General features: G+C 48.5%; 1 protein-coding gene across 1 annotated transcript in view; it reads left to right on the forward strand.

The window, feature by feature from the left end:
* Nucleotides 1-4070: 4070 nt before the first annotated feature.
* Nucleotides 4071-25026, forward strand: part of MAPK8IP1 (mitogen-activated protein kinase 8 interacting protein 1) — a 47892-nt gene continuing 26936 nt past the window's right edge. Inside the window, exons 1-2 of the mRNA XM_067557620.1 lie at nt 4071-4270; nt 16398-16503. Of these exons, the coding sequence (XP_067413721.1) occupies nt 4185-4270; nt 16398-16503 (192 nt within the window). The 5' untranslated portion in view covers nt 4071-4184. The remainder of the gene's footprint in view (nt 4271-16397; nt 16504-25026) is intronic.

The raw sequence follows: 25026 nt of genomic DNA on the forward strand, positions 1-25026 counted from the left end.
AGATGACAGGCCTACACTCCCTTGTTTTTGTAGATTTTTCTAGAGGTTTGTATTAGAACAAATATACTTACTGGTATGCATTAATATGTAAGATGTTGCTTATGTACACAGTTAGTTTCTCTGGAGTTTCCCTTTCTTAGGGCGACAGTGGCTCATATTGTTCAGTTTGAGAGCAAAGCTCATAAACAAATATGCAACAGGACAAACTAATGTAAAACTTAACTGGTGTGTGGGTAGGAAACAATTACATATGGAGAAGAGGGTATGCCAAAGGTTGGGTGACCAGATAGCAAGTGTGAAAAATCAGGACAGGTGGTGGGTAATAGGTAACCATATAAGAAAAAGCTCTGAATGCTGGGACTGCCTCTATAAAATTGGGACAACTGGTCACCCTGGCCAAAGGTGATGTGAACACAATAGTGAGAACAGGTTTTGTTTAACTAGCATTCCATCTGCCACCTTAGGAGCCACCTCTGCAGCAGGAAATATTGAACTAGTGATGAGACTTAATTTTGCAGCAAGAAACTGTCTCAGTTGTGGTCTCTCTCTCTCTCACTCACACAAATAAAAAAAATAAGCTAAAAAATGCAGTAATAGATGGATAGAAAGAGATGGGTGATGAAAATGATGAGAGGTGGATAGAGTGAGAAGTTCAGGATTGTCTAGAGAGTAGATGAGAGGATACAACAGAGGTATACACGATGCGATATGGTATAAAGATGGGGATACCTCTTGTCATAGAACAAGAGTGGGCACCCTGATTAAGACTATGCAATCTAAAAGTCAAACCTAGCAAAAGGAAACCCTTCCATACAATGCATAAGAGACATGTGGAACTCACTGAGCCCTGGAGGAGTGTTTTAAAGCAAGACTAGATGTTGATATGGATAATGTGAACATCCATGGCTATAACAGAGAATTAAAAATAAATCCTATTACTTTGTTTCAGGCCATATCCCAAACACAAGTGGCCTAGGTCTAGGAAGAAACTTCTCTTTATAGGCAGCATATTCCATAATTGTCCCTCATGGTGCTCCTTGCATCTTCCTTTTGAAATGCTACGTGAGACACATGAACCAACTGAGATAGACCCCTGCTCTAACTCAAGATGGTAATTCTCAGTCCTGACATGAGATCCCTATACCACAAATACAAAGCTGAAATGCAAGCTACCAGGTCATTTTCTGGCTGGAGTTCCACTTTGCCACCGTGGAGAGCAGCCCATGCTTTGTTGTACTAATTTAAGGATAGGGTCAGCGAGTGAATTCAAAAAGGGTAACAGTTGTGGACCACTTTGGGAACAAATTCAAGGCCAGGGGCTGTTTCAGAGCCCACTCAGCCTTTTCTGAGACTAATTTCTAAGGATATTTATCACTATCTGGTTCCAGTGTTGGACTAGCCCAGGGGACTGACAGTGATAGGAATATTGCCCACCATCTGCGTGAGATATCTTTTATTAGACAAACTTCCGTTGGTGAGAGAGAGACGGTTTTGAGCTTACACAGAGCTCTTCAGAGGAATAAAAAGACAACTCCCTGTACCCTAATGTGCTGTAGAGTGCCTCCATAAGGGCAGTGGTAAAGTGGGAGCCTCCACCTGAATCCAGCTTGAGTGGCAAACCCCCTTCTACTGAAAACATGATTAATCAGACCTGTAGCTGTTGTTAGGGCTGCATCACTGGGAGCAGGTACAGCCTCTACCCATTTTATAAACAGGCAGGTCAATGTGTGGATGTAGTGGTTCTTCGGGGAGGATCATGGACTCACTCGGCCTGCCTAGTCAATTTGGATATCAGAGCAGGAGCTGGTGATCCCTTTGCTCTGAAGCAGTTCTCAGAACCTGACCATGAAGGTTGGAATATGTTACAAGTGAGGCTGTCTGTGTCTTTGCTCAGGTTGAGCTATTAGAAGGTCTGTTTAGGATTTTCAAAAGGAAAACTATTTAGTTCTCCAAATATCCTAATCTTTCTTCAGGAGGAAACAGAGTCTGAGTTTGTGGAGGCACTGTTAAAGGCTAACACAATAATGGAGCTATATCACTTCTTAGATAACTTCCTAACTCATTCCATCTCACCAGAGTAAAGGCCCATGATTCCAAACCAATCCATGAACATTATCCCTTTTGAACTCATGTCTGGAAGATCAGAACACCTCAAAGCTGGAATGTGCACCTGGGACCACTCTGTTATCTCAACTCTGAAGAAGCAGATGATGTACTGGATTTTAGTCATGAAGTAAATAGCTTTGTCTTCACATCTTGGGAAAGAGACTGAAATGGCCAATCCAGTGCCACCTGCTCACAGTATTCCAGGGCACAGCTGTCACTATACCTGTACATACAATAAATTGCTAACATACTGAGTGTGGCTACACTTTGCAGCATGTTAAAGGTCCCACTGGAGGATTAGAAATACTACCCCAAGCCAGGGCTCAAGCATAATTTTTTCAGGCCCAGTACAAACTTGTAACATGGGTCCCCTCCCACACACATACCACAATCCCTTATCCCATACATACAATCTTATGAGCCATGAAAATTTTTTTCCTCATGGTAATGGGGGTTGCAGCCTGGGTCCGGCCCCCAGTAAAGTGTACCCTTCCCCCCCCCTCCATGTGGGGGCCCTGCCCCAAGCAACAAAAACTGTTTGTTATATGCTTCTGTATATCTATAGTACAAACAGTTTAGCTTAATGGGATACCACGTCGTAGATGGGGGAGGACACGCTAAACTGGTACTGTGGCTTCATGTATGTTATTTCCTTAAGCAGTGTAACAACTGCCATAGGAATGGATTAAATATCAGAGTCAGCATGGGGTTCTTCCTGGGCCTGGTGAGACAGGGGAGCTTCCTGCTATTTAAAGGGTTGGGAGTGGAGGGAGTGTGGTGGTAGACCCTGCCATTAATAGAAACGGCTCCATCTCTTCAGTTCAATGAAAATTATTGTTTGAAATCTGGTTTCAAACCTGCCCTTGCTGTGGCCACAATGCATACAGGTCAGCCTTGGCCTTGTGCCTGAGCAGCAGGGACTGAAGCATTTGTGCGGAAAGTAATGCTGCAGGAGAGGAAGCGCCACTCTCATCCATTTCTGAAAGAGCTCTTGGAAAAATATTTGTATTCTAAACAATAAAAGAAATGGGGTGGAAAAGGACTCCCCCTCCCCATTTGGGGGGTGGGTGCAGATGAACTGCTGACTCGGCATCACCGCTGTAGGGAAAATAAAATACCTGTTGATTTGATTGTCCTGCCCTCTCCAGGCTACTGGCAGATTTAGCCAGGCCTGCCAGCTTTGGCACCAGCCTGCCCCTCTCTGCTGGCCCAGAACCAGGCTGCAGCCCTCATAGCGCATTTGATGGACTCCCCTCAGCCACTCGGTGCCAAGTCGCAGGGGTTGGGGGCAGATTCTACCACTCTCCCTGCAATCCTAAAGGCTGTGCTGAGACATCCCCCTGGGACTCTGGGGGCATTGCCACTTTGGGCATCTCCAAGGCGGAAAGAAGGTGCCTGGCTTTGAGGAGAAGGCTCGATAGTCCCTTATTCCCCTCCCCGTCGTTGGATGCTCAGAGGTTAGGGACTGCACCTGCTTTTGATGTAAAGGAGCTTCAAAGGACCCACCCCGCTGCTCTGCACCCACTGCCCCAGGAGCCTTTCACAGGGAGTGTCAGGGCACGTCTTCATCCCATGCCAACCGCCTTCCTCACCCCCTGCCAGTCCCCCACACCCCTCTCCCAGGTCCTCTTTACCCTCTGCCAGCCCAACCCCCTCCCATCTCCTTATCCTCTGCCACTGCCCCTCCCTCTCCCCTCTGGCAGCCCGCCCCCCTCCCTGCCCGCCTGCTCTGCTTGCTCCTGCTTCAGCCTTCTCCCCGCTACCCCCCTCCTGGCGCGGGGGCTCCTCGAGGAGCAGGGCGCCCTCGTGGGACTCCTGGGCACCCTTCACCTGCTGCCGCTCTCCCAGTAGGAGGAGGGAGGCCGGGCTGCGGCATCCAGCTGCGGGGCGTCTCTCGTGCAGTTGCCCCCTCCAGGGGCTTCATCGGCTTGGGCTGTCAGAGGCGCCCTCCCCGCCCCCCCGGTCTCCCTCCCCGACCAGGTGAATTCTGAGCTGGCCGCCCCGCTCTCCGCGCCTCGCCTGCCAGCATCCGCCGCCTCCATCTCCCCTCCCTCGCTCCGCCCGCATGGAGAGAGAGAATGGCGGAGAGAGAGAAAGGAGCCACGTCCCCGGCCGGATCGTCTCCCTTCCTGGGGCTGCACCTCGCCTCGCCCCCCAATTTCAGGTACCGGAGTCTCCCCCCCCCCGCCCCGGGCCGCTCGGTTCCCTTTCCCGGAGGCTGGGGATCGCGGCAGATCTCTTTGGCCCTGCCCCTTCCCGCCACCTGCCCCCGTTCCGCAGAGCCGGGCTGGGCACCCGGGGCATCATCGCCCTTTCTTCACCACGCCGGGCCGGCGCCGGCTGCGTGCAGGGGAGCTGCCCCTGGCCGGGTTCTCGCCTCCGAGGCTGGGCGCCGGTGCCCGCTACCCGCCCCCCCGAGGCTGGGCGAGGGAAGGGGGGAAAGGCAGCGGAAGGTGAAGGCCGCCCCCCCTCCGCCCTTTTCCTGGAGCGGCCGTGCACAGGCTGCATTGCCCTGGGGGGGAACAAAGCCTGCCTGCCTGCCTGCCTGCTGGGGCTTCAGCCCGCTCCCCTTCCCCTCTCCTTGGCCATTGGCCACCCCGCTGCGGGCAGTGTGTGACCCTCCCCAGGCCAGGGGGTCAAACCCGCGCTCCCCGCCCGGGGCGCCTGCGGAGGAGCCGTCGGCCCTGGAACAGGTGGCGTCTGCCGCGGGCGCTGCTCCGCTCGCTGCTCTGGAGGCGGCGGGGGCCTGGGAGGCTGGAGCGCCGGCCGCGGCTCGTGCCTGTCTCCCTGCCGCCCAGTGGGGAGGGCTGGGCTCCGGGCACAGCGGCCATCTACCTTCTGGACCGTGTTTTCCCTGCCGCCGTTGTTTGGGGGGGGGGGGCCGTGGAGGAGCGCTCCTGTTGGGTGGGGCTGCATACACAACCCTAAATCTCTCCACAACCTCCTCTAGGACTCTCCTGGCCCCCACACCCCCTTCCCCAAATACCCCCTAACCTCCTACCCAACCCCACACACTTCCCTCCAGTCCTCTCACCCCCCACTTCCCATCCAAGCCCCAACCCACCCACCCCCCCCCCACACCTCCCCCCACTCAAAAGCCTTCCTCCACACACACAAAGCACAGGACAGCCTTCCTCCCCAGGAAATCCTTCCTTCCTTCCTCCCAAACAACCCCTTTCACCTTTCCCCCTCTCAGAGACCCCTATATATGCACTCCCAGGTACCGACCCCCACCCCAGACACTCCCCCAGCTCTCTGAAACAGAAAACAAACCCAGGAGGGTGCAACGGACTTAGAATGGATCCTCTCATAAATACTGAAAGCCCCCATCTGATCTGGGACATGGAGCCCTTTAATCTGAATGCTGTGAAACTGCTCCCAATAGGGGCTGACAGCCCCATGCAGAAGCAGGGACAGGAGCAGAGGTGGACCGAAGAACCTACAGCTGCCTAGCTGAGATAAGGGTACAGATGGGCTTAGGGGGCAGGATTAGCACTGGGGGCAGAGGCAGCGCCTGGCATTTGGCCACGTATCGGCTGTATCACTATTTTTTTCTGTGATTTGGGGGGCTTGATTTCTGAAATTCTGAGCAGTTGTTCTCTGTTTATCTGATGTGTGTGTCTTGAATGGTAGTTAGTAGCCTAGAAGTGGGTCTGAGCTGGGCAGGAAGGTGAGAGCTGTACTGGGTTGTTTATGCTGAAAGACATTGGGGGGGCAGGAGAGATGCTCCACACCTGTGATCACAGGTAAATGTTTCTCATTTAATTCTGTAGGGGTTCCAGGGTCTGAGGGTTGGGGAAAGAGATTATCTGCCATCATTTTGAAAGGGAAGCTGATGTGTTGTATGGGCATTATGGGGCTGGGTGATTACCTGTAGGGGCCTTCCCCCTGTGCAGGCAGTCTGTCATTTGGTTCTGGAGTTTTCTCTGCTAAGCAACTTAGTGGGACTCAGCAAACAGCAGTCTGCTGTCTTCCTTGTAGTTCTAATACTGCCTGTTTGATTCATTTGAAGCCATTGCATGCAACATGGCTGCATAAACCATGCAAATTAAGCAATTAAAGCTGTCTCTGGAAAGGTCCACCATGGAGAAGAGGCTCAGCCACAGAGCTAGGTAATGTGAGCTGAGCAGCAGAGCTCAGATCAGCCTGGTCCCGTGACAGTCTCACGCTCACTGTGTGCTGCAGTCCTAGATACAACATTTGTCTCCTGAGCTCTGTCCTCTCCATTGTAAACAGCAACAGCCAGGGAGGGAAGAGCAATGTGCCAGCTCCTTCTGTTGTCCTGGTCTCCAGAAGTGGAGTCTAAATTCTCAGGAAGCAACCTTCAGTGGGAAAGGGAACTGGGAATAGTCATTCTTGTATGCAGAGGTTTCAGAGCCCTGAGATTTACTGGGGAGAACTCAGGATTCTCTGAAGTTAGGGCAAATCATTCTAGGAGCCCTGAGTGGGATCAGATTCTTGGGATTGAAGGAAACGATTCTGCGTTCTCTAAACTTGGGGGAGAATTTTGAGGACCCAGAGATAATGTTGAAATATTTAGGGATATGGGGGGAATTGGACCCCCTACTTTTTCCCCCACTAGGAAGTGTTATCTGGCATTGGGGAGTGGTGGAAACCGTGTAAAAGGAGAGTAACCGAGGTGACAGAGGACTTTCTTGATCCATCCTTCCCTGCTCTAGCCAATTCAGCTCCATCACCTTGGGTTACCTTAGGGCTCCATTATTCTGGGCTGAAAAGAGCAGCAGAGACTTCAGTCAAGAATGAAGAATCAGATTAGGTTATCGAAGTGCTGAATGACCCATGAGGACATGTGAACACTGCCCCTAGCAAAAAGGGAATCCCACCCACATTTGTTGCTACTATTCCTATCCCTTCTGAATATCAACACACAGGCTCCCACTGTTACGTCTCCTGGCAAAGGACAGCTGAGCCATCAGGTGGTGTGTCCCTTTTAACCTGGAAGAGAATCAGCATTGCTAGCGGGCCCCAAAACAGAGGTGAGAAGTTCTGATTAGGCACCATCTCCAATATGAAGGCCTTACACTATCTGAGAAGGGACTGGGAAGCAACAGTGAGGGGAGAGTGTGGGATGAGGCCCTTCTTTTCTAGGGCAGCCTCCTTGGGTGGTCACCTTGTCTCAGTGAGGGGACCCAAAGAATTCTAGACATTAGAGATGGAAAAGTCCCATTAGGTTCCATCTAGTCCTTTTGTCCTCTGGGCCCAAGGCAGGATTGGTCCCTACAATCTATTCTCCAGGGCTGTGCCCTATCAGCTTTAAATATACCAAGTAATGGGGCTCCCTTCTCTTTCTTTGGGAAACAATCTCACAGCCTCACATACCTCACTGCCAAGAAGCTCCTGAGATTCAGCCCAAGTTTTTCTTTGCACTCTCTCATCCTCCAATTCCTAGTTCTACCCTGTAGCAGGGTGGTTTGCCCCCTTAAGGGCTAGAGTCTTGGGGCCAATCAACCCTAGTTACTAAGGAAACACCTGGCCAGCCATTGGCTAAGTTCCCTATGAAGAGCAGCAGGAAGCTATCCAGAGGAAATCCCCAAGGAGGCCAGTGTGGGGATGGAAAGAGATGACAGATGCTGCAAGGAGTAAGTAGGCTCTAGCAGCGAACCTTGAGAGATCCGGGAACTGCTGAGAGAGATGCAGAGTGAGCACAGGGCTGTGGGGAACAGGTTGGCTCCAGCAGAGAAACCCAGGACTTGGGGGAGGAAAGTCCTGGGAGTGACGTGATACAGGAGTAAATGGGTGAACTTGAAGAAGGACTTGAGAACTTTATTTAGAATGTTTGTTAATGTAATAATCTAGCACCTGAGAAGGAGTAAGGGTGGACAGAAGGGTTTGTGAGTTATTGAAGAAGCCTCATGAAGGCAGAAACTGAAGCAGAGGCCACAAGGACGTCTGGGAGGCAGCCACCCTATGACACACCCCTTTGTGAAAGAGGTGATTCTGGTTACCCCCCTTCCCCCCCATCCCTGTCTGACTTGTCTCCAGCGGGATGACAGGACTTGAAGAGAAGGCTCCCCATATCTACTCTTTCTGATCCAAGATGAATCCTATTCCGTTCTTCAGTGAGGGCAGCAAGATACCTTTCTTTGCAGTATTAATGTCAGAAACTTTCCTTGTCACTCACGGGACTTTCTAACTCTAAATTACCTGTCAGTCGGAGGAAGAGGACTCAGTGTGGCTGCTAATGTTCTGTAGTCTGCTGATGGCCATGTCGGGAACGGCCAGTTGTGCAGGTCAGAGCTAAAGTGTGTCAGGGCCATCTGAGCCAGGATGAGTTTCACAGAGGGTTTTGCATAAGAGCTGTTTGCCAGCCCTCTGGGGAAGGACTGTTTAGTGTTCATCCTTGAGCTGGGACAGGAGTCAGGCTGCTGCAGCTGGGTTAGTGACTCCTACTCTATACCCAGGGAGGAGGGGATGGGGTTGGGGTAACTGAGAACTGCTTCACCTGAAATTTTGTTACTAAATGAGCTCTGGGTAGTTAACATAGGAGCTTCACTTTTAAAGCAGGAGTGGGGTGTAAAGCATTATGCAAAGCTCATTGCTGCTAGTGATCCCGGGCCCGATTCTCCACAACCCTGCACCTTGTGTAGTCATTGACACCAAGGGGGTAAAGCATTTTGACTTGGTGGTGTTCCCACCCCCCCACCCCCCCCTTTTGCACTGGGGTAAATGACTACACAAAATGAAGAGCACCAAAGAATCTGTCTTCCATCCTCAACAGTGACCAGGTCTGAGAAGGAAAAAAGGAGGTGGGGGTAGCTCCCCTTGTATTGTAAGTCTGCAAAGAACTTTGAAGTTAACAGTATTTGTCCAGTAGTTGGAAGGGAGACATCCAGGGAAAACCTGGAGGAGATGCTGCACGAAGTGGTGTTAGGAATTTAACAGAAGGGGTGGTGGCAATTTTGGGGCTATCTTTTGGCTTTGAGGCACATTACTTCCAGCTTTCCTAATAAAGAGACCTTGCATCTGTTTAGATGCTGGAAGCCGGGCTCCTGAGAAAGCTACCCTCTAGAGGAGCTATTTGCATGGTTCAGGGAAGTTGAGACAGAGTATCTGAATCCCTCTGAGAGTCTGACTGTAACAAAGGGAGCTGGGCTGCATGTCTATCTGAAGGGCTTTTAAAGAGCCGTCAGTCTCTAGGAAAAGGGAACCTCTTTGTATTGCCCCAGGAAGCTCGGGGGAGTCTAGACAGAGATGAAAATCTAGCCCTGTGCTGCAGGTTGATCTGTCTGTCATATGTGTTGGATGTCTGAGTATCCAGCTCAGAGCATGTCAATGGACAGGGCATTTGTTTTAATGTTATACAAAGTGAGGTTTCTCTGAAGAGGTTTCTTTGGCGTAAGCCAAAGAGCCTCTGGTTCGTGTGGTGGGGAACAGGCACTGGAGCCCAGCCAGAGATGTTTCCCTCTGAACTCGTGCTGTAGCAAATGCCCCAGCCTGGTGCTGACTTGCAGATGGAATATCAGAACAAAGCCCTGAGCATTTCTGTTCAGCACAGATCTCCTGGCACTTTCGTAAGTGTTGGGGTACTAGCCTTGCTATCCTGGCCAAATTCCAGTTCAGGTGATTCTGTTCAGTGCTCCTACATTCCCTCCATAGTCTCAGGTGAATACAGAATTATTCTTCACTTCCTTTTCTGAATTGTTGTGTAGCATGGCTGTGTGGCTGTTAATCAGCTGCCAGTTCTTACCCTAGAGGTAGCCATGTTAAAGTGGCAGGTCAAGTGACTTCTGTATGTTAGTGTCCTGGAAAAACATATTTTATTTAAATGCAGTTTTTAACACTTTCTTTGCCAACTGGAGTCAGCAGCTTTTCAGGTTGTGTCACCTGCAGCATGTGTCACCTGCAGTGACACAGTTGCCTTGCCTATGTTAAGTTACTTGAGTAGAAACTCTTGCTACACACAGTGTCACTGATGACAAGGAGACTGGCCTGCTAGGAGCTAGTCACTGGGGAGGAGAATCAGAAATGGAGGTGGGCAAATGGAGACCTACCCTTGCAGTAGCCAGGTTTTTGAGTGGGGAGGGGGGGGGAGGTAGAGACAGGAGAAACATGTAGAGAGAACTCTTTCTCCCTTCCATCAGTTGTGGGGTCTTAAAATGTATCAGACACCTACTAGCTGATATAAAAGATGGATTTCCTAAGCCATTGATAATCTGTATCAATGATGTGCCAGAAAATATAAAATCACTGCTGATAAAGTTTACAGATATCATCATTTACCAATTTTTGTGTCGAGGATAAGTCAGTTACAGAGCACTCTGGATCACTTGGTAAATTGGACCCACTTGAACAACATGTGTTTTAATATAGTCAAATGTCCATCTAGGAACCAAGAATGTAAGTCACGGTTGTAAGAAGGGGGACTATATGTTGGAAAGCAGAGAGTCTGAAAAGGATTTGAGGGTCATGGTGGATAATCAAATGATCATGAGCTTCCAATGTGGTGCTGCGGCTAAGACAGCAAACATGATCTTTGGGTATACAGGGAAGGGAATAATGAGTAGAAGTAGGGAGGTGTTATTGCCTCTGTATATGGCATTAGTGTGGCCAGTACTGGAATACCGTGTCCAGGTCTGGTGTCCACACTTTAAAAATGATGCTGACAAACTAGTAAGAGTTCAGAAAAGAGCTACAAGAATTACCTGAGATCCGGAAAACTACCTTACAGAGAGAGAGACAAAAGAAGCTCACCTCTATTTAGATTTAACTTAAAGAGAAAGTTAAGAGATGACTTGATCATGGTTTATAAGTACCTACGTGGTATCTAAGAGACCAAGATATAATCAGATCCAACGGCTGGAAGCTGAGGCTAGCCAAATTCAGACTAGAAATAAGGTGCACATTTTTAGCAGTGAGGTAAACTGTTCCAATGGTGAATTACCCCAGGGATATGGAAGATTCTCCATCACTTGAAGTTTCTAAATCATGACTGGATGTCTTTCTAAAACATCTGCTCTAGTTCAACTACAAGTTACGGGTTTGATGCAGGAGCCACTTGGTGAAGGCCTGTGTTATTCAGGAGGTCAGTCTCTAGAAGAACAGAATGATCCCTTGTGGCCTTAAAATCTATGAAAATCAGAGTCCAGAGACAGCTCCATGGTAGGGGTCCCAGCACCTCGCATTTCCAAGCAGCTGGATTGGGGCTGGCTTCTCACTGGACAGTGGGCTGCCCACATCTTCTCATTGATCTTTAGCTTAACAGATGTACTCCTCTGGCTCCTAAGGCTTGGAAATTTTACCAGACACCTCAGCATGAGGGGATGGGTGGGGGAGAGAGAGAGAGATGGGAAAACAAATTAGAGCGAAAATGGAGAGGATATGAAGAAGAAAATGTAGGGAAAAGGAGAGGGAAGAGAGGAAACAGAAAGCAAAAACAATACAGGCAAAGATGCATCATGATTTATTATAGGAAAGAAAGGGGGTGAGGAGAAGTGGAATGAAGCCAGGAAGAGACAGAAAGTGGAATTAAAGCCAGGAAGATTATGTAAATTACACTTTTTAAAGTGTATTAAATAGAAAGTTCACTAGTGACACCTTACAGTTCAGTGCAGCACCCATTAAAAAGTACACATGGTTTTATTGATTTAACTTGCAACATAAGGGGTGTGGTTTGGGGGCATGGTGACACAGGGATTTTGCCCTGTCTGGTAAAATTAGTCCTTGGGCTAGTAGGTTTTGGGTAAGAGTTTTAAGCCCTGATTATTGTTCTCCCTGTGTCAGGGTGAAGAAAATATGAAGGGCTCCCTGGCAACAAGGGATCTGTCTTTTGTGATGCTTTCATTGGGCAGCTCTTGCTTGTTTCTGTTAAGCTTGTGGAATTGAATGCTTGATTACCAGAATATCTGTTGCTGTTATTCTAACGCCCCTCCACTCTCTTAAAAGCTTGAAGTGAACCCATCCTTAGCACCTGGCCCGAGGAATCTGGCTGTGCTCACCGCTATCCTGGACCACAGCATTGCCAGACGCTGGGCAGAGAGACTATACACAGAATGGGCCAGCAGAAGGATTGTGGGGGGAAGGCTGGGAGTCTGAGGATTTTTTTAGACCATTTCTGAGAGCGCATGAAACTTGAGCAGCTCTTTGTCCTCGGCAGGCAATTTCATGTGTGCCTAAATGCTGTGCTGCCCCTTTAAATTTCTTTTTGTAGCTGAAATGATTGTTCTCTCACTGGCAAGTAAAAGCCACAGACTGCCCTATTCCCACCTGGGACTGTGGCCCATGCAGAGGCTGATTGCTATACTGAGCAGGGGCCTTGCAAGGGCAGGAGAAGATGGCTCGGCAGAGCGGGTGTCAGTGATGTGGTAACTCGACGCCCCCTACCCTGTCTGTCGGTGAGGAGGAGGGTGGAGCAGGACTCAGGAGCTGCTATTGATCAGGAGCCTGGCTGGCTGAAAGACTCAAGGACCCAAGCAAAGCGCAGGGCCTGGCACCATCTCAGCTCAGTGGGTTATTTTTTTTTCCAAGACAGCTGATTCTATCCATTTTTAATGAGCTCCCCTAGATTATGCAGTGGGGAGGCAGTGAGTGGCGCAGGAAGCAACGGGCTCTGAGCTGGGACAGGCAGAGGGGCAGCACATGCAGAGCTCAATTCCTTTGAGCCTGGCTCCTCTCCCTGGGGAGAACTTCCTGGGACTTTGGCCCTGAAACCCCAAGGAAAGGTTCCTCTTAAATGCAGCTGGCTTTGAGAATGGAGTCGAGCGCGGAAGAGGAGAGCTGGCTGGAGGATCAGTGGGAGAAATGGTAGGGAACTGTGGGAAGGGAGGGCAGGGGGCAGTCAAGCATCTCTGAGTGCATCCCTTCCTTCTGCATGTGGTTCCTGCAGAGTAGGAGTAAATTTGGTACTTGCTTGGCCCATAGCTTATCTGTTGCATATGGGGCTGCATGGTAGGTGGGTACAGAGGAGACCAGAACAGCCAAGACTGCTGGTTCCTCCCCATTGGAGCAATTGTGCTCACGCTCAGGGAGCCCCTCAGTGGCTGAGGCAGGAGCAGTTGCTGAAAATTAGTTTATTTTAACAGCAGGTGGAAGGGTTGAGAGCCGGGGACCCTCCTTAGGGAAGGGAAGCATTAATGCAGAGCTTTATGAAAAGGGAGAACTGAGGGGATTGGAGATCCTGGTGCCCCCAGATGATTCTTCCTGGCCCGGCATCTCTGCTTCCTGTGGCTGGCTATAACCCTGTGGGTTCCCCAGTGCCAGGCCATCAGGCTTACTGCAGCAAGCAGCCCTCTGTGCACAGTTGTGTAAGAGGCTGCCTGGCTGCTCCCTGTCCAAGAGAGAGAGCTGAGCAGTATCTGCTCTCCAGCCATCCCACTGGCCAGTCCTGGAGCTGCCACTCCAAGGTCAGTTCTGCAGCATTTGGAGTGGGGGCAGCCACGGCCTTTTGAGAGGCCTTTCTGAGAAGTTGTGGGTCTTGTAAGGGCCCCTTTCTGCTCTGCTACCAGGTGGTCTTTGTCTGTGTCGCAGGGCCCTGACTCTCAGCAGTGCATGAGATAATGAGCATTAGTGGCAGATCCTGTCTGGCCCTGGGTAACCGGAGAAGGAATTGATTCATATTTTGAAGGTCCATGGCTAGACTTTCTCTCCCCGCTTCCCTACAGAATGGCAGGTTGAGGGGGGAGCAGCTGGGGAACATGGGGTCTGATTCCCCCTCACCAGCCACCTTGTGCATCACATGCAAAGTATGTGTGTGAAACTCCCCCAGATCAGAACACCAGCATTTCATGCTCATTTTGTCCCAGGATACTCAGTGACATCAGGTGTCCCAAGGCAGAGGAGGCTCAGGCCTGTGAAGAGGAAGCCAAGAGTGGACATCTGTTGAGAGCAGCTGAGGAAGCTGTGCAGATGCCGACCCCAGCAATAAAGATCAGCTAAAGGGGGCTCGGTGATGCAGGCTCTCGTTTCCTCCAACTCCTGTTTCTGCTCTGTGCAGATAGTAAAAGACCCAGAAGTTGCCCCAATGCCCTTGGCCAAAATGGCCCTTCCCACACTGCTGGACACTGGCAGGAGGCTGCATGTGAGAGTGACCATGGGAGGGGAGGTAGATCCTTAGAAATACCTAGGAGAGAAGATTACCCCCCCCCCCCCACTCCCCCCGCTGTCTCTCTCTAGGAGTGGACAGGTTGAAATGCTCTTTTCTAGACTTAATGCCCTCTGTTCCCTTGAGGTTCTTAAGGATGTTTTAGGATGTTCCTTCCTGCTGCCTTGGTGTCTTGGGGGGACTCAGCAAGGACATGATTGGGATGGGTTCCTGCTTTCTGGCTGTATAACTCTGAGTGTTATATAAAGCGCTCCTGCTGCATCCAGGACCCATGGAGATCTAAACAAACCTGTAGGGTGAGATGGGTCAAAGGTCTTTGAAAGGTCATTTTGAGAAGCAGTGAATCATGTAAGTTATCCCTTGTCTTTCCCCACTTGCATTACCTGGAATCCTGACTCATTGCCCTTCCTGCTCTTCAAGATCCCAGCATGGAGAGCTGACCCATCCCCAGGGTGAGCTGGCCTTTGCTTCTGTTCCTCTCCACTCTCCTGTTGGGGCCTTCTCTTCTTCATGGACCATGTTAGCCACTGGGGTTTTCTGGCCAAAATCTTTGCTCCAGCTGGATTCAGACCCTGGTGATTAAAATGGTCTTCCGTGTGAGGAAAGAAAATAGCCTGTAGCCTTGTCTACATACACAACTTGTACCAGTTTAACTAAACTGGCTTAAAAACTGACTGAAGTTTAAACTGGTGCAAAGCTCTGTGTAGCAACTCTGATTTCAGTTTGAGAATAGCTTATTTTGGTTTACTATAATCTGTTTTTAAACATATTATGCTGAACAAAAAGAAGCCACTCTTAAACTGAAATAAGTGTCTACAACAAAATTCTACTAAATCAGTTTAAAAATCAGTCCTGCTTTGAGCAAGGGGTTGGACTAGATGACCTCCTGAGGTCCCTTCCAACCCTAATCTTCTATGATTCTATGAAAACCACACCTCTAGTTAAAAATGATGCACATTTGTATGTAGACGAGGCCAGAGACTGTTTAGTTTAGAGACATGATAGCTGAGTGCAGATATGATGCAGGTATACAAAATAACAAATATTTGGACAAAGGAAATTGGGTGCTCCTATTCACATACTCTCAGAGCACAAGAACAAGGGGGCATGCAGTAAAACCACTAAAAGGAAACAGATTGGTAAACCAGGCATAATTCTTCTGTGGAATTCACTCCACAAAGTAACACTGAAAGCCAAGAGTTTAACAGGATTCAAAAAAGGATTTAACATTTTTTATGGATAATAACATCCACAATGACATTAGATAGTAAATGTAAAAAATAAAGGAAAATATATAAATCTCCTGTGTTTTAGGGCATAAACCAGCCACTAACTGCCAGGGGTTAGGAAGAATTTTCCCCCTGTGGGAAGATTATTCCAAAATTGTCCACTCTGGGGAGTTCTTGTACCTTTCTCTGAAGCATCTGGGACTGGCCCCTGTCAGAGCAGGTTACTGGATTAGATGGATCCCAGTCCACCTGAGCTGCACTGACACTTCCTGTGTTCTTAATATAGGATCTTGTCCCTAAAAGGTTAATTCTCTGATTCTACCCAGCTATGCATTGTTGGTGGGAATAGGGCCAGGAGAATGCAGATTCTTTCTCCCCCATCCATTTCCTTCCTCACCCCTTTCCTACTTTCATCCTGGGGACCCATTAGGGGGCATTTTCCTTTGCATGCAGGGCAGGTATTCTTGGAGCACAGGGCCAGCAGCTCTGTGTACGGTAGCTTTTGTCTCCCTGAAAGCCCCAAGGCTCTGCCAGGAGAGCATCAGACTACAGCACTCCCCAGATGGGGTCTGCCCACTGCCTCCCCACCAACACATGTGGAGTGACAGCTTTCTCGGCCCTGTTGATGAAGAGTGATGCTGAAAACACCTCGACAGCAGGTATCCAGCAGGGTCACCACAGACTCTGACTGTATCCAAACCTGACACTGAGCGAGGGGCAAAGAAGGTGGGAGGCCGTACCCCCATTCAAGAGGTAGATCTCACATGTCTTCCCAATATAGACCAGAGAAACTGCCCCCTAATCTCTCTTTCCTAGCCCAGGTACACTACTCCCTGCTGCTATGCACCCCATTTCACAATGGATCTTGTAAGTGTCATGCACCCTCTCACCCTTCCTCATGGGTCCAGTGGCTGGGAGCGTGACACTGCCCAGGCAGCTCTGTAGGCATTTCCTAGCAGTTTAGGTGTGTTTGGCAGTAACTGCATGGTCTTTGCCTCCGCCAGGCTCACCCATGACATCAGCCTTGAGGAGTTTGAGGATGAAGATCTCTCTGAAATCACTGATGAGTGTGGAATCAGCCTGCAATGTAAGGACAGCCTGGCCCCCCGGGTAAGGATGCCAACTTCCCATGGGGGTGGGGTGGGGTGGAGTGGAGAGCCAGGGACCTGGGAGGGGCAAAGTCATACGACTTCATTCTGAATACACTGGTGTGGCTTGTGGAAACTGCAGGCCCCAGCTTGCAGCCTGGCTGCGTGGATCGATACGGAGCTTGGCAATTGTGAGTCCTGCAGTATCCATCAGCTGCATTTGTATGAATGATAAGGCGGCATCAGGCCATGCTGCTGAACATTATGGGCCATGCTGTGACTAGCATGGACCCTTTTATCCGCAGCCTAATGGAAATCTCTCCCCATCTGACTCTGGCACAGATCCCATTAACCTCCCACCTTCCAGCTTGATGGCCCTCTCTCCCTTTTGATGCCTGTGCAAAACCCCATCATCTCAGCTCCCCAGGCAGGGGGTAATCTTCCCATCTGATCCAGATCCCATTATCCCCAGCCCAAGGGAGAGCTCTTCCAGGGTCTGCAGCTGGGTCAAACTGAAACCTAAAAACTGCATGTGAAACCATGCCAGGCAAATCAGTATGTTTCCTGCTGATATCCTTATGGTTCCAAGGCACCAAGCTCTGGACGTTCCTGTCAGCAACACTACGACTGGGCCACCATTCGAGTGGTTCCCTCTCACTGGGAGAGGGGCTGAAGTGAAAGGTGAAAGGCCATTGACCAGCTGGGAGCAGGCCAGGGAATCATCTGTGTCTTCTCTCTCTTTTATTCATGGAACAAGGTGCTAATGAGCTAGTCCCCCCACAACTAAAGACATGGCTCTGTCCCCAGGGAGTCTCCATACAGATCCAGGCAGGAGCTTAAGGGAGGAGGATTTCTGGAGGATCTCATGGGGGATTTGAATGAGAGAGAATTAGACAGACAATGACACAAGGAGATAGGACATGCCATACCAGATGAGGCCCTTTGTTCTTGTAGTACTTTGTTCTTGTGGTACTGGCCTCTCTCTGACTATGGCCAGTACCAGACACTTCAGAGGAAGGTGCAAGAAACCTTGAAATGGACAATCAGAGAGTTCCCTGTTCACGGGGGAAGCTTCCTCTTTACCCCATCTGTTAGTGGCTGGTTCAGCTGAAGCAGAAGAATTTGTATTCCTTATGTGTTTCTAACCTTAGCTAATGTAACTCTGGATGTTCCCATTATCCATTTAAATGAGGAATCCATTTTGAATCTTACTAAGTTCCAGGCACATAGGGCGGAGTAACTGAAGAACCAGATCCAAGACAGTGGAAGGGCTAAGGTGGTGTAGGGTAGAGGCAAAAATGTGGGTGATGGGTGAAGGGTGATATTCTGTAGGGCTTTATAGGTGGGTGAGGAGCTGGGATCTGATGTCATAGGGGATGGGGAGCCAGTTGGTATGTTTGTGCCCTAGCCTGATTTCCAGTTTCATAGTGGACTGCCATGGGAAGGACCTCCCTTGAGGACACTCAGCTCTTTGTCTGGCAACACAGCAACTTATCCAGGTCTGGCTGAGGGCAAAGCTGCCTGAGGGTCAGCCAAGATTTGTTCATGGGCCAGTGGAAGCAACAGCAGAATGTATATCAACCCCCTCCTGGCGTAAGTGTCATTCCTGCTGTTGCAGGTGCCTTTTAGATCCCAGTTGCTCCCGGATACCCAGGCAGTAGCTATGGCTAAGAACACTCTTTACTAGTCATACGCTGTATAAAGAGAGCACAGATCATTTAGATCTGGACCTGGGGCCTGTGGCACCCTGAGATGACACTGCTGCAATGCACTCTACGTAGGCTGCACCTTAGAAGCATGTGGGATCTGACGTTGGTGCAGAGTGCAGCTGCCTACTTATTAAGATGTGTTTCAGAGAGGGTGCATTACACAGGTAGTAAGGGATCGCTGCTGGTCAGAATTAGTTTCCAGGTGGAGTTGGCGATGTTGGTCTTGACCTATAAGGGTTAGATTTTAAAGGTATTTAGGGGCAAAGTGGGATTTTCAGAGCATCTAAGGAAGTTAGATGCCTAACCTGCTTAGGTACTTTTGAAAATCCCACTAGGAGCCTATCTGATTCTTTAGGCTTCTAAACACCTTGGAAAATATGGCTCTAAGTGGTTTGGGGCCTCTTTAGAAGAGAGAGACCTCTCTTCATGGGGTCCTGTGGTTGCTGAGGTCTGCAGGGGTGCTTGAGCTTACAGCCATCTGGCTAAAAGAGGGGGCAGCTGGCAGCGGGCTCCTGAGAGTGCCCCTCATGTCTGGAAATGACCATCACTTCTCTGCTGGTCTGACAGAGCCAAAGTTGCTTGACCTTCAAGCCGTGCTGAAGGGCTCCTGTGTTTTCTCTGACTGTTGGGGTTGGGGGTGGGTTTTATGGCATTGCTGGGGATGGTAAAATGATAAGGCAAGACTTGGGAATTTCCTCCATTGTTTGTGTGTTAGAACTAAAAATTGTATCAGCCTCTAGCACCAAGGGGCTAGGCGCTCTGTAAGTGTTCCCTTAACCCTCTTCTTGCTGCAGGAATTTGTATTAGCTGGAATCTAAGGATGTGCCAGCTGAGCTAGAAAGGGTTAAACCTCAGCAAGGAGTTTTAAGTTGCACCATGCAGTGCTGCATGTCCTATCGACTTGCACAGATTTTCTCCCTTGAGTGCAGGTGAATGCAGGGAAAGAGGAAGCAGACTACAAATGTCTGCTGAAAGGGACACGGACTACAGTGAGGAGACGGGTAAAATAAAAATGGCTGCTCTGGAGCCTGTGCATCTGCAACATGTAAATCCCTCACCAGCCAGAAACATTCTGAAAAATGCTGAGGAGACCTGGAAAAGGTTCAAACTGCATTTGAACTGTCTGTGACAGCCACAGAGACTAGTGAAATGGAGGATGAGTGCAAATTTGCATTGGTTTTGGCAGTAGCCCTAAAGGGAAGAAAGCTTTGAAGAAATAATATAAAGATGTGAGGATCGTTGTCTCGAGAAAAGATGTTCCATAGGAAAAACAGATTTTCTGGCTAAGGAGCCAGAAAGCAGGGGAAATGTTAGAGGAGTTCATCCCAGACTTAAAATTAAAAAGCCAATTTTGTGAATTTGGATTATCAGAACTCCTCATTGAAGACTGAGTAGTTTTGGGGTCCAGTATTAAAGAGGTGTGTGAAGGGCAACAGAGGGACATAGATATGATACTTGGAAAGGCAGGGCTCAGGACTTTTTACTGTACCCAGTATTTTTGGATGGCCAACCTGAGACACCTTAATGGGACCTGTTTTAGAGAGGATGGGTGTCTTCTGAAAATCACGCCACTTTAAGGTGTTTCAAGTTGGGAACCCAAAACCACTGGTCCATTTAGAGAATCTTGACACTGAAGCAGTTCTTGGCCATTGTGCATCTGCTGTGCAATGACTAGAAATGTAAATACAGGCCAGCAGGCTGAATGCACCAGGTAAGTAGTAGGTAGGTAAGTAGGTAACGCTTTCAAAATATAAAAGGGGAAGAGAAACCATGCCAAACAAGGAAGGATGTAAGAGTGTGGCAGCTGCAGTTAGCACAGAGAGGGTATCCAGTATTGAGAAAATATCCAGGATATTAAAGGTGGTGCAGGTAGTGACATGTGCGTAAGGTTGCCCAATGCTTGCCATTATAAGACCCTATTTGCAGTCGCTTGTAACTTTACCAAACTTTAACTATCTGGGCTGAAGTTCTTCATGTTAGATATCAGCCTCAGGTTGAAATTTTCCAAAAGATTTCAGCCAAAACAGTTCAGTGGTTTTTTGGAACAAGGTTGGGGAAAATACATTGTTTTGCCCATTTAAAAATGAATGCTTGGAACCATTTTGTTGAGAAGCTCTAATGCCTCTGTACTTTGACCCAGAGACATGAAATTTGTCAGGGAGGCCCTGGCATCAGGGATGTGGCCTTTTGCTGTCCCTGTGAAGATCCACCCGAATCTGACCAAGTTGTGAGCCTCTGGAAATCAGCTAGCAAAAACTCAATAGAGACTTACGAGAGTTTGGCAGCTAAATTCTCTGAAGATTCTGTGCATGCTGAGAATGCTCCAGCCCCTCGAAGCGCATTTGTGGCAATTAGGCTATGCGTGCTCCAGCCCAGGGCTGTAGGGGCTGAGCAGCACTTTCCCTGCAACTGTTTCTCCTGGCAGCCAGGGGCCATGGTGTCACAGGACTTGAGAACTGAGAGACTCTTTTCTGTGCTCTCAGTGCTCCCTCTCCTGGCACCAGGGCAGCATGGATGATGATGAGGAAACAGGCTGACTTGAATGCAGAAGGGAGGAGATGCTGGGATGAGGAGGAGACTGGAATGTACAGCCAAGAGAGGGGCCAATGGAGAGACTAGTGGTGGAGGCAGTGGGACGCTGACTTGGGATCCTGTGCAATGAAGGAGGCAGGGGTCCTGTAGGAAAAAAATCGTACATGATCGTGTAATTAAAGTATGTGTCAGAAGACATATGTACCGGGGGAAAAATTAAGGTTGCACTGGCAATTCCTAATATTTGAGTGCTGTGCTTGACTTTGCAAGCATAACATTTTCTTAGTGTTGTGTTTTGTCTGTCATGTAATGAATACACACGTGTAAAATCTGTAATAACCACTTTGCAAAAATATGCAGGGACAGCAGAAACATGCATTGGTTAAAAGTGTAATTTGAGGATTCCTGTAGAGAGGGAGAATGAGCTGTTCATAAACACCGCTACAAAAGGAAACTCACACTCAGAAGAATGGCTTCTAAAAATATGCACAAATGGCCTACTTGGGACATACAAAATCACCCCAGGAGCACAAGCAAATGCAATGATAGAAATGGCAATAGAGAGGTTTAAAGGAAGTTGACTTTTCAAGCTGTATAAGGTGAAATAGGACTTTCAATCCAGTTCCAGCTCCGGGTGAGTTAACAGAGGCAAGACAGTAAAACAAGAATTTATGGTAGCTCATTGAAGAAAGCAACCAGGTGCTGATTTCTGCACATGAGATGCTTGGCATGGTCAAGAGGGTATATCCCGTAGGGAATCAGAATAATGGCTATTAAACTTGAACCGGATGTGAAAGCACAAATTGCGTCACATGAGGATGTGATCCCAGGAGACGTGTTTCCAGGTGACACAGATAGTTACAGGAGGGCAGGAGTCTGTAATACATGCCAGCAGATATGTTCTTACAGAAACCAGAGAAAAAGTTGCAAAACATGATAGACAGCATTGTTCAAAGAATAGGAGAATCAACTCCTTAGTAACTGTTGAGTGAAATGGGGGGCCAACTCAAAACTTGGTGCTGACCCAAGGAAATGAACAAAAACATCACAAGGAGACATTTCCACTTGCCATAAGGAAAAAAACATTTGCTGAGATGGCATGAGCCAAATTCTTTAGCAAATTGGATGCATCAGCAGGGTTTTGGCAGATACTCCGGACATAAAGCTTTGGGATTTGCACTTTCAATGTACCATTTGGCTGCCTCATGAGGTTGCCTTTCAGAATATATTTGGCAGCAGGAAGTATTTCTCTCTGTATTTCAGATGCAGAAATGTCTCTAAGGAGTGAAAATGTTACACTGATGCCATCAGAGTCAGGGACAGCTCCACCACTGAACTTCAGGAACAACTGCAGAGGGGACTGGAAACCATGGGAAGAAACAACCTTAAAATAAACAGGGCCCAAGTGTCCATTCTGAGTTACTGAAATTATGTACAGAGCAGAGAAGCTGACCCTAAAAGGTGACAGATGATTTAGATTCAAATAATAGTGAACATGCAGAGACCCAAAGATAAAGGAATTCTGAGACGACAGTCAATGAATCTTGAGTTAGATCAGTGAGTTTGTAACCAATTATGCAGCTCAAACAACTTGCCTAAAACAATGCCTTATCAAAGATACGGTATGGCCCTGGATGCTGGAGTATTACAGCATTCAAGGAATTGTAGTATGTACTTACTTGAGCATTAGTGCTACAATTCTTCGACACACTAGGGCTGCTCCACAGGACAGTCTTGTCGACAAAAGTCATGCTCCTCCCACCGATGTAACTCCCCTGCTGTGCTGACATCATAAAGCAACCTCAATGAGAGGTGGAGGGCTTATGTTGGTGTAGTTAGGGCGATGCAATGTCACTGTAGACACTGCGTTCCTTACCTCCTTGTTGGCTGATGTCTGTCATTCTTGTCAATTTCACAGCTCCAGCAACAAGAAAGCCCAGCAGCAGAGCCCAGCTGTGTCCCCCACCCCCTACCCTGACTCCCCTGGAGAGCTGAGCGGCTGGACCCAGCTGGGAATGGGGTGAGAAGACCCGAGAGGCTGGATCCTGCTCGCTGCTGGGAGCCAGGCAGCCTTGTCAATTTCATGGCTCAGCCATGACATTGACAAGGCTGCCAGGCTCCTGCGGGGAGCAGGCAAGTGGGGGTACAAGAAGCTGGGGCAGCTGGACTCCGCTCCCTGGGGACGAGAAGCCCTGGGTGGCTTCCCTTGGCTCCTGGCAGGGAACGGAGAGGGGAGAAGTCCTGGAAGGGCAGCCCACCAGGAGCCTGTAGGGCAGCTGTGCTTCCGGCAGGGGAGTTACCAGCAGAACTAAGATACCAGACTCTCAACTTCCCACAAGTCTGCCCCTCGTAGGTTGGTGGAAGTGCTTCTTATGAGGACACGCACCACCAACCCAAGGAAGGTAGTGTGGACATCAGCCACTGCAGTAATTAATGCAGTGGCTGTAAGTCAACCTAATCTAGGTCGACTTACCTTTGTAGTGTAGACAAGGCCTGAAAAATTCGAACACTCAACTGATGCTTCAAAAGGAGACATGGGACTGAATGGCTGCCTGTCACATATGCTTCAAGAGCTATGATAGTATCAAAGAATTTGCAAATCAAAAGATCCTAGGCCTTGTTTATGGCTGTACAAAGACTCTTGACTTTCTATGTCTGTACCTTTCAAACCTGAAATGGACCATAAACCAGTGACAGGATGTGGAGAAGCACAGCCAAGGATATAGCAATTATTGGCATTGTCTAGTAGTTGCATATGCACCATCAAGACCACCATGTGCTCCACTTGCTGACCGATGAGGTGACCTGGAACAAGCAGTGATAATCCATGTGGGTGAACCTAATGATAAAAGCCTCATACCGTATCACTAGGAATGTGGGATGGACTGGAAAGAGGAAAATAGACTAAGGATGAAACACCCTGAGCAGTAATACACACTATGGGTAATGGATGGAGAAATCAACATCCCTCACCCTCCCATTCCCAACATACAAGTGAGCCTGCAGAGAAAGGTACAAATATAGTCATTTCGACACATCATTCCCCCATGACCGGGAACTGTAAGGAAGAATAGAGGAAGTACTCAAAAAGAAGAGTTTGAGAAGTCACATTCTGGCCAGCAAGAACAGTGATGTTGACAAAATGGTGAGAGCGTGTGAAACTGCTGGAAGTACAGAGATGTACAACGGACAGAACCTGTGCAACAGCAACCACAGCCTGCACCTCCAGAGGACACAGTCTGAATTAGCTTTGGTTGTTCTGGAAAAAACATGATGACCTTATCCTAGACTATTTTAGCAACTTTCCCAAAACCAACACACAAATGTATCACAACTTCAATGCAATCCAGCTCAGGCCCATTAAATCAATGTTTGCATATCAGGGAATTACAGAAAAATGCCATGGTCTGTAGTAACGGACAGGGGACCACACCTCAAGAATGGGGAATTTTTGTTTAAATTCAGAAGTTTCTGCAAAGACATGAATGGATTAGCAGAATGTAGAGTACAGGGAAGGACTCGCTCAGAAAAGCTATTGATTCAAGAGCAGAGGTATATTTAGCATTGCTCAGCTACAGAGCAACACATCTGCGATGTGAAAAACCACCAGCAAAATGTCTATATAACAACAGACATGGCCTGTTACCAGACAAAAGGCATAACCAAAGGGTGTCAAGTAACTGATTTTCAGCAGAGATCAGAGAAGTTAAAACAGATAGAAAATTATAACAGAGGTACAAGACCCCTACTAAAATTATTTTATTATTTTTTTAAAAAAATATCGAAGCACTGTGTTTGAATTTAAAGAGAGAGTTAGTGGCCAGTGCAGACTGCAGGAATTAAAGGAATGTCATCTCATTCATATTTCATGATCCACAGAAAGTGATAGCATTTTGCTCAGACGTCTGCTAAGGTACCTGAGAATGTGGCTGAGAGAGCAAACAAGCAGTGAGCAGAGTGAGAGCAGATACAATGGGTGTACAATAACCGTCCTGGATTGATCCTGTGCTGGACTGCATTAGAGAGACTGAACAAGCCATTGAAGACATGGAAAGGCATTTTGCTTTATGGTACATCTGGAAGACTCTTGAAATGGCCAAAAAGCTGGTCTGAGATCTGTTGAGCGTAACAACATTTAAAAAGTTGACCGTCCCTCTAGTTAGAATTTGTTCAAGCAGGACATTTAGGATGATACAAAATTATGAAGGGAAGGCCGGCTACGAATGGTTAAGCTTGAGCTTATAGCTGCCACCCCTCCTGCAGAAACTGTCCAGTGCCACATGGCTTGTTAACTCCTTCACAGA

Source organism: Emydura macquarii, unplaced genomic scaffold (genome assembly GCF_026122565.2).
Source record: "Emydura macquarii macquarii isolate MOO-44397 ecotype Brisbane River unplaced genomic scaffold, CSIRO-AGI_Emac_v2 contig_1876, whole genome shotgun sequence".
Taxonomy (NCBI): Eukaryota; Metazoa; Chordata; order Testudines; family Chelidae; genus Emydura; species Emydura macquarii.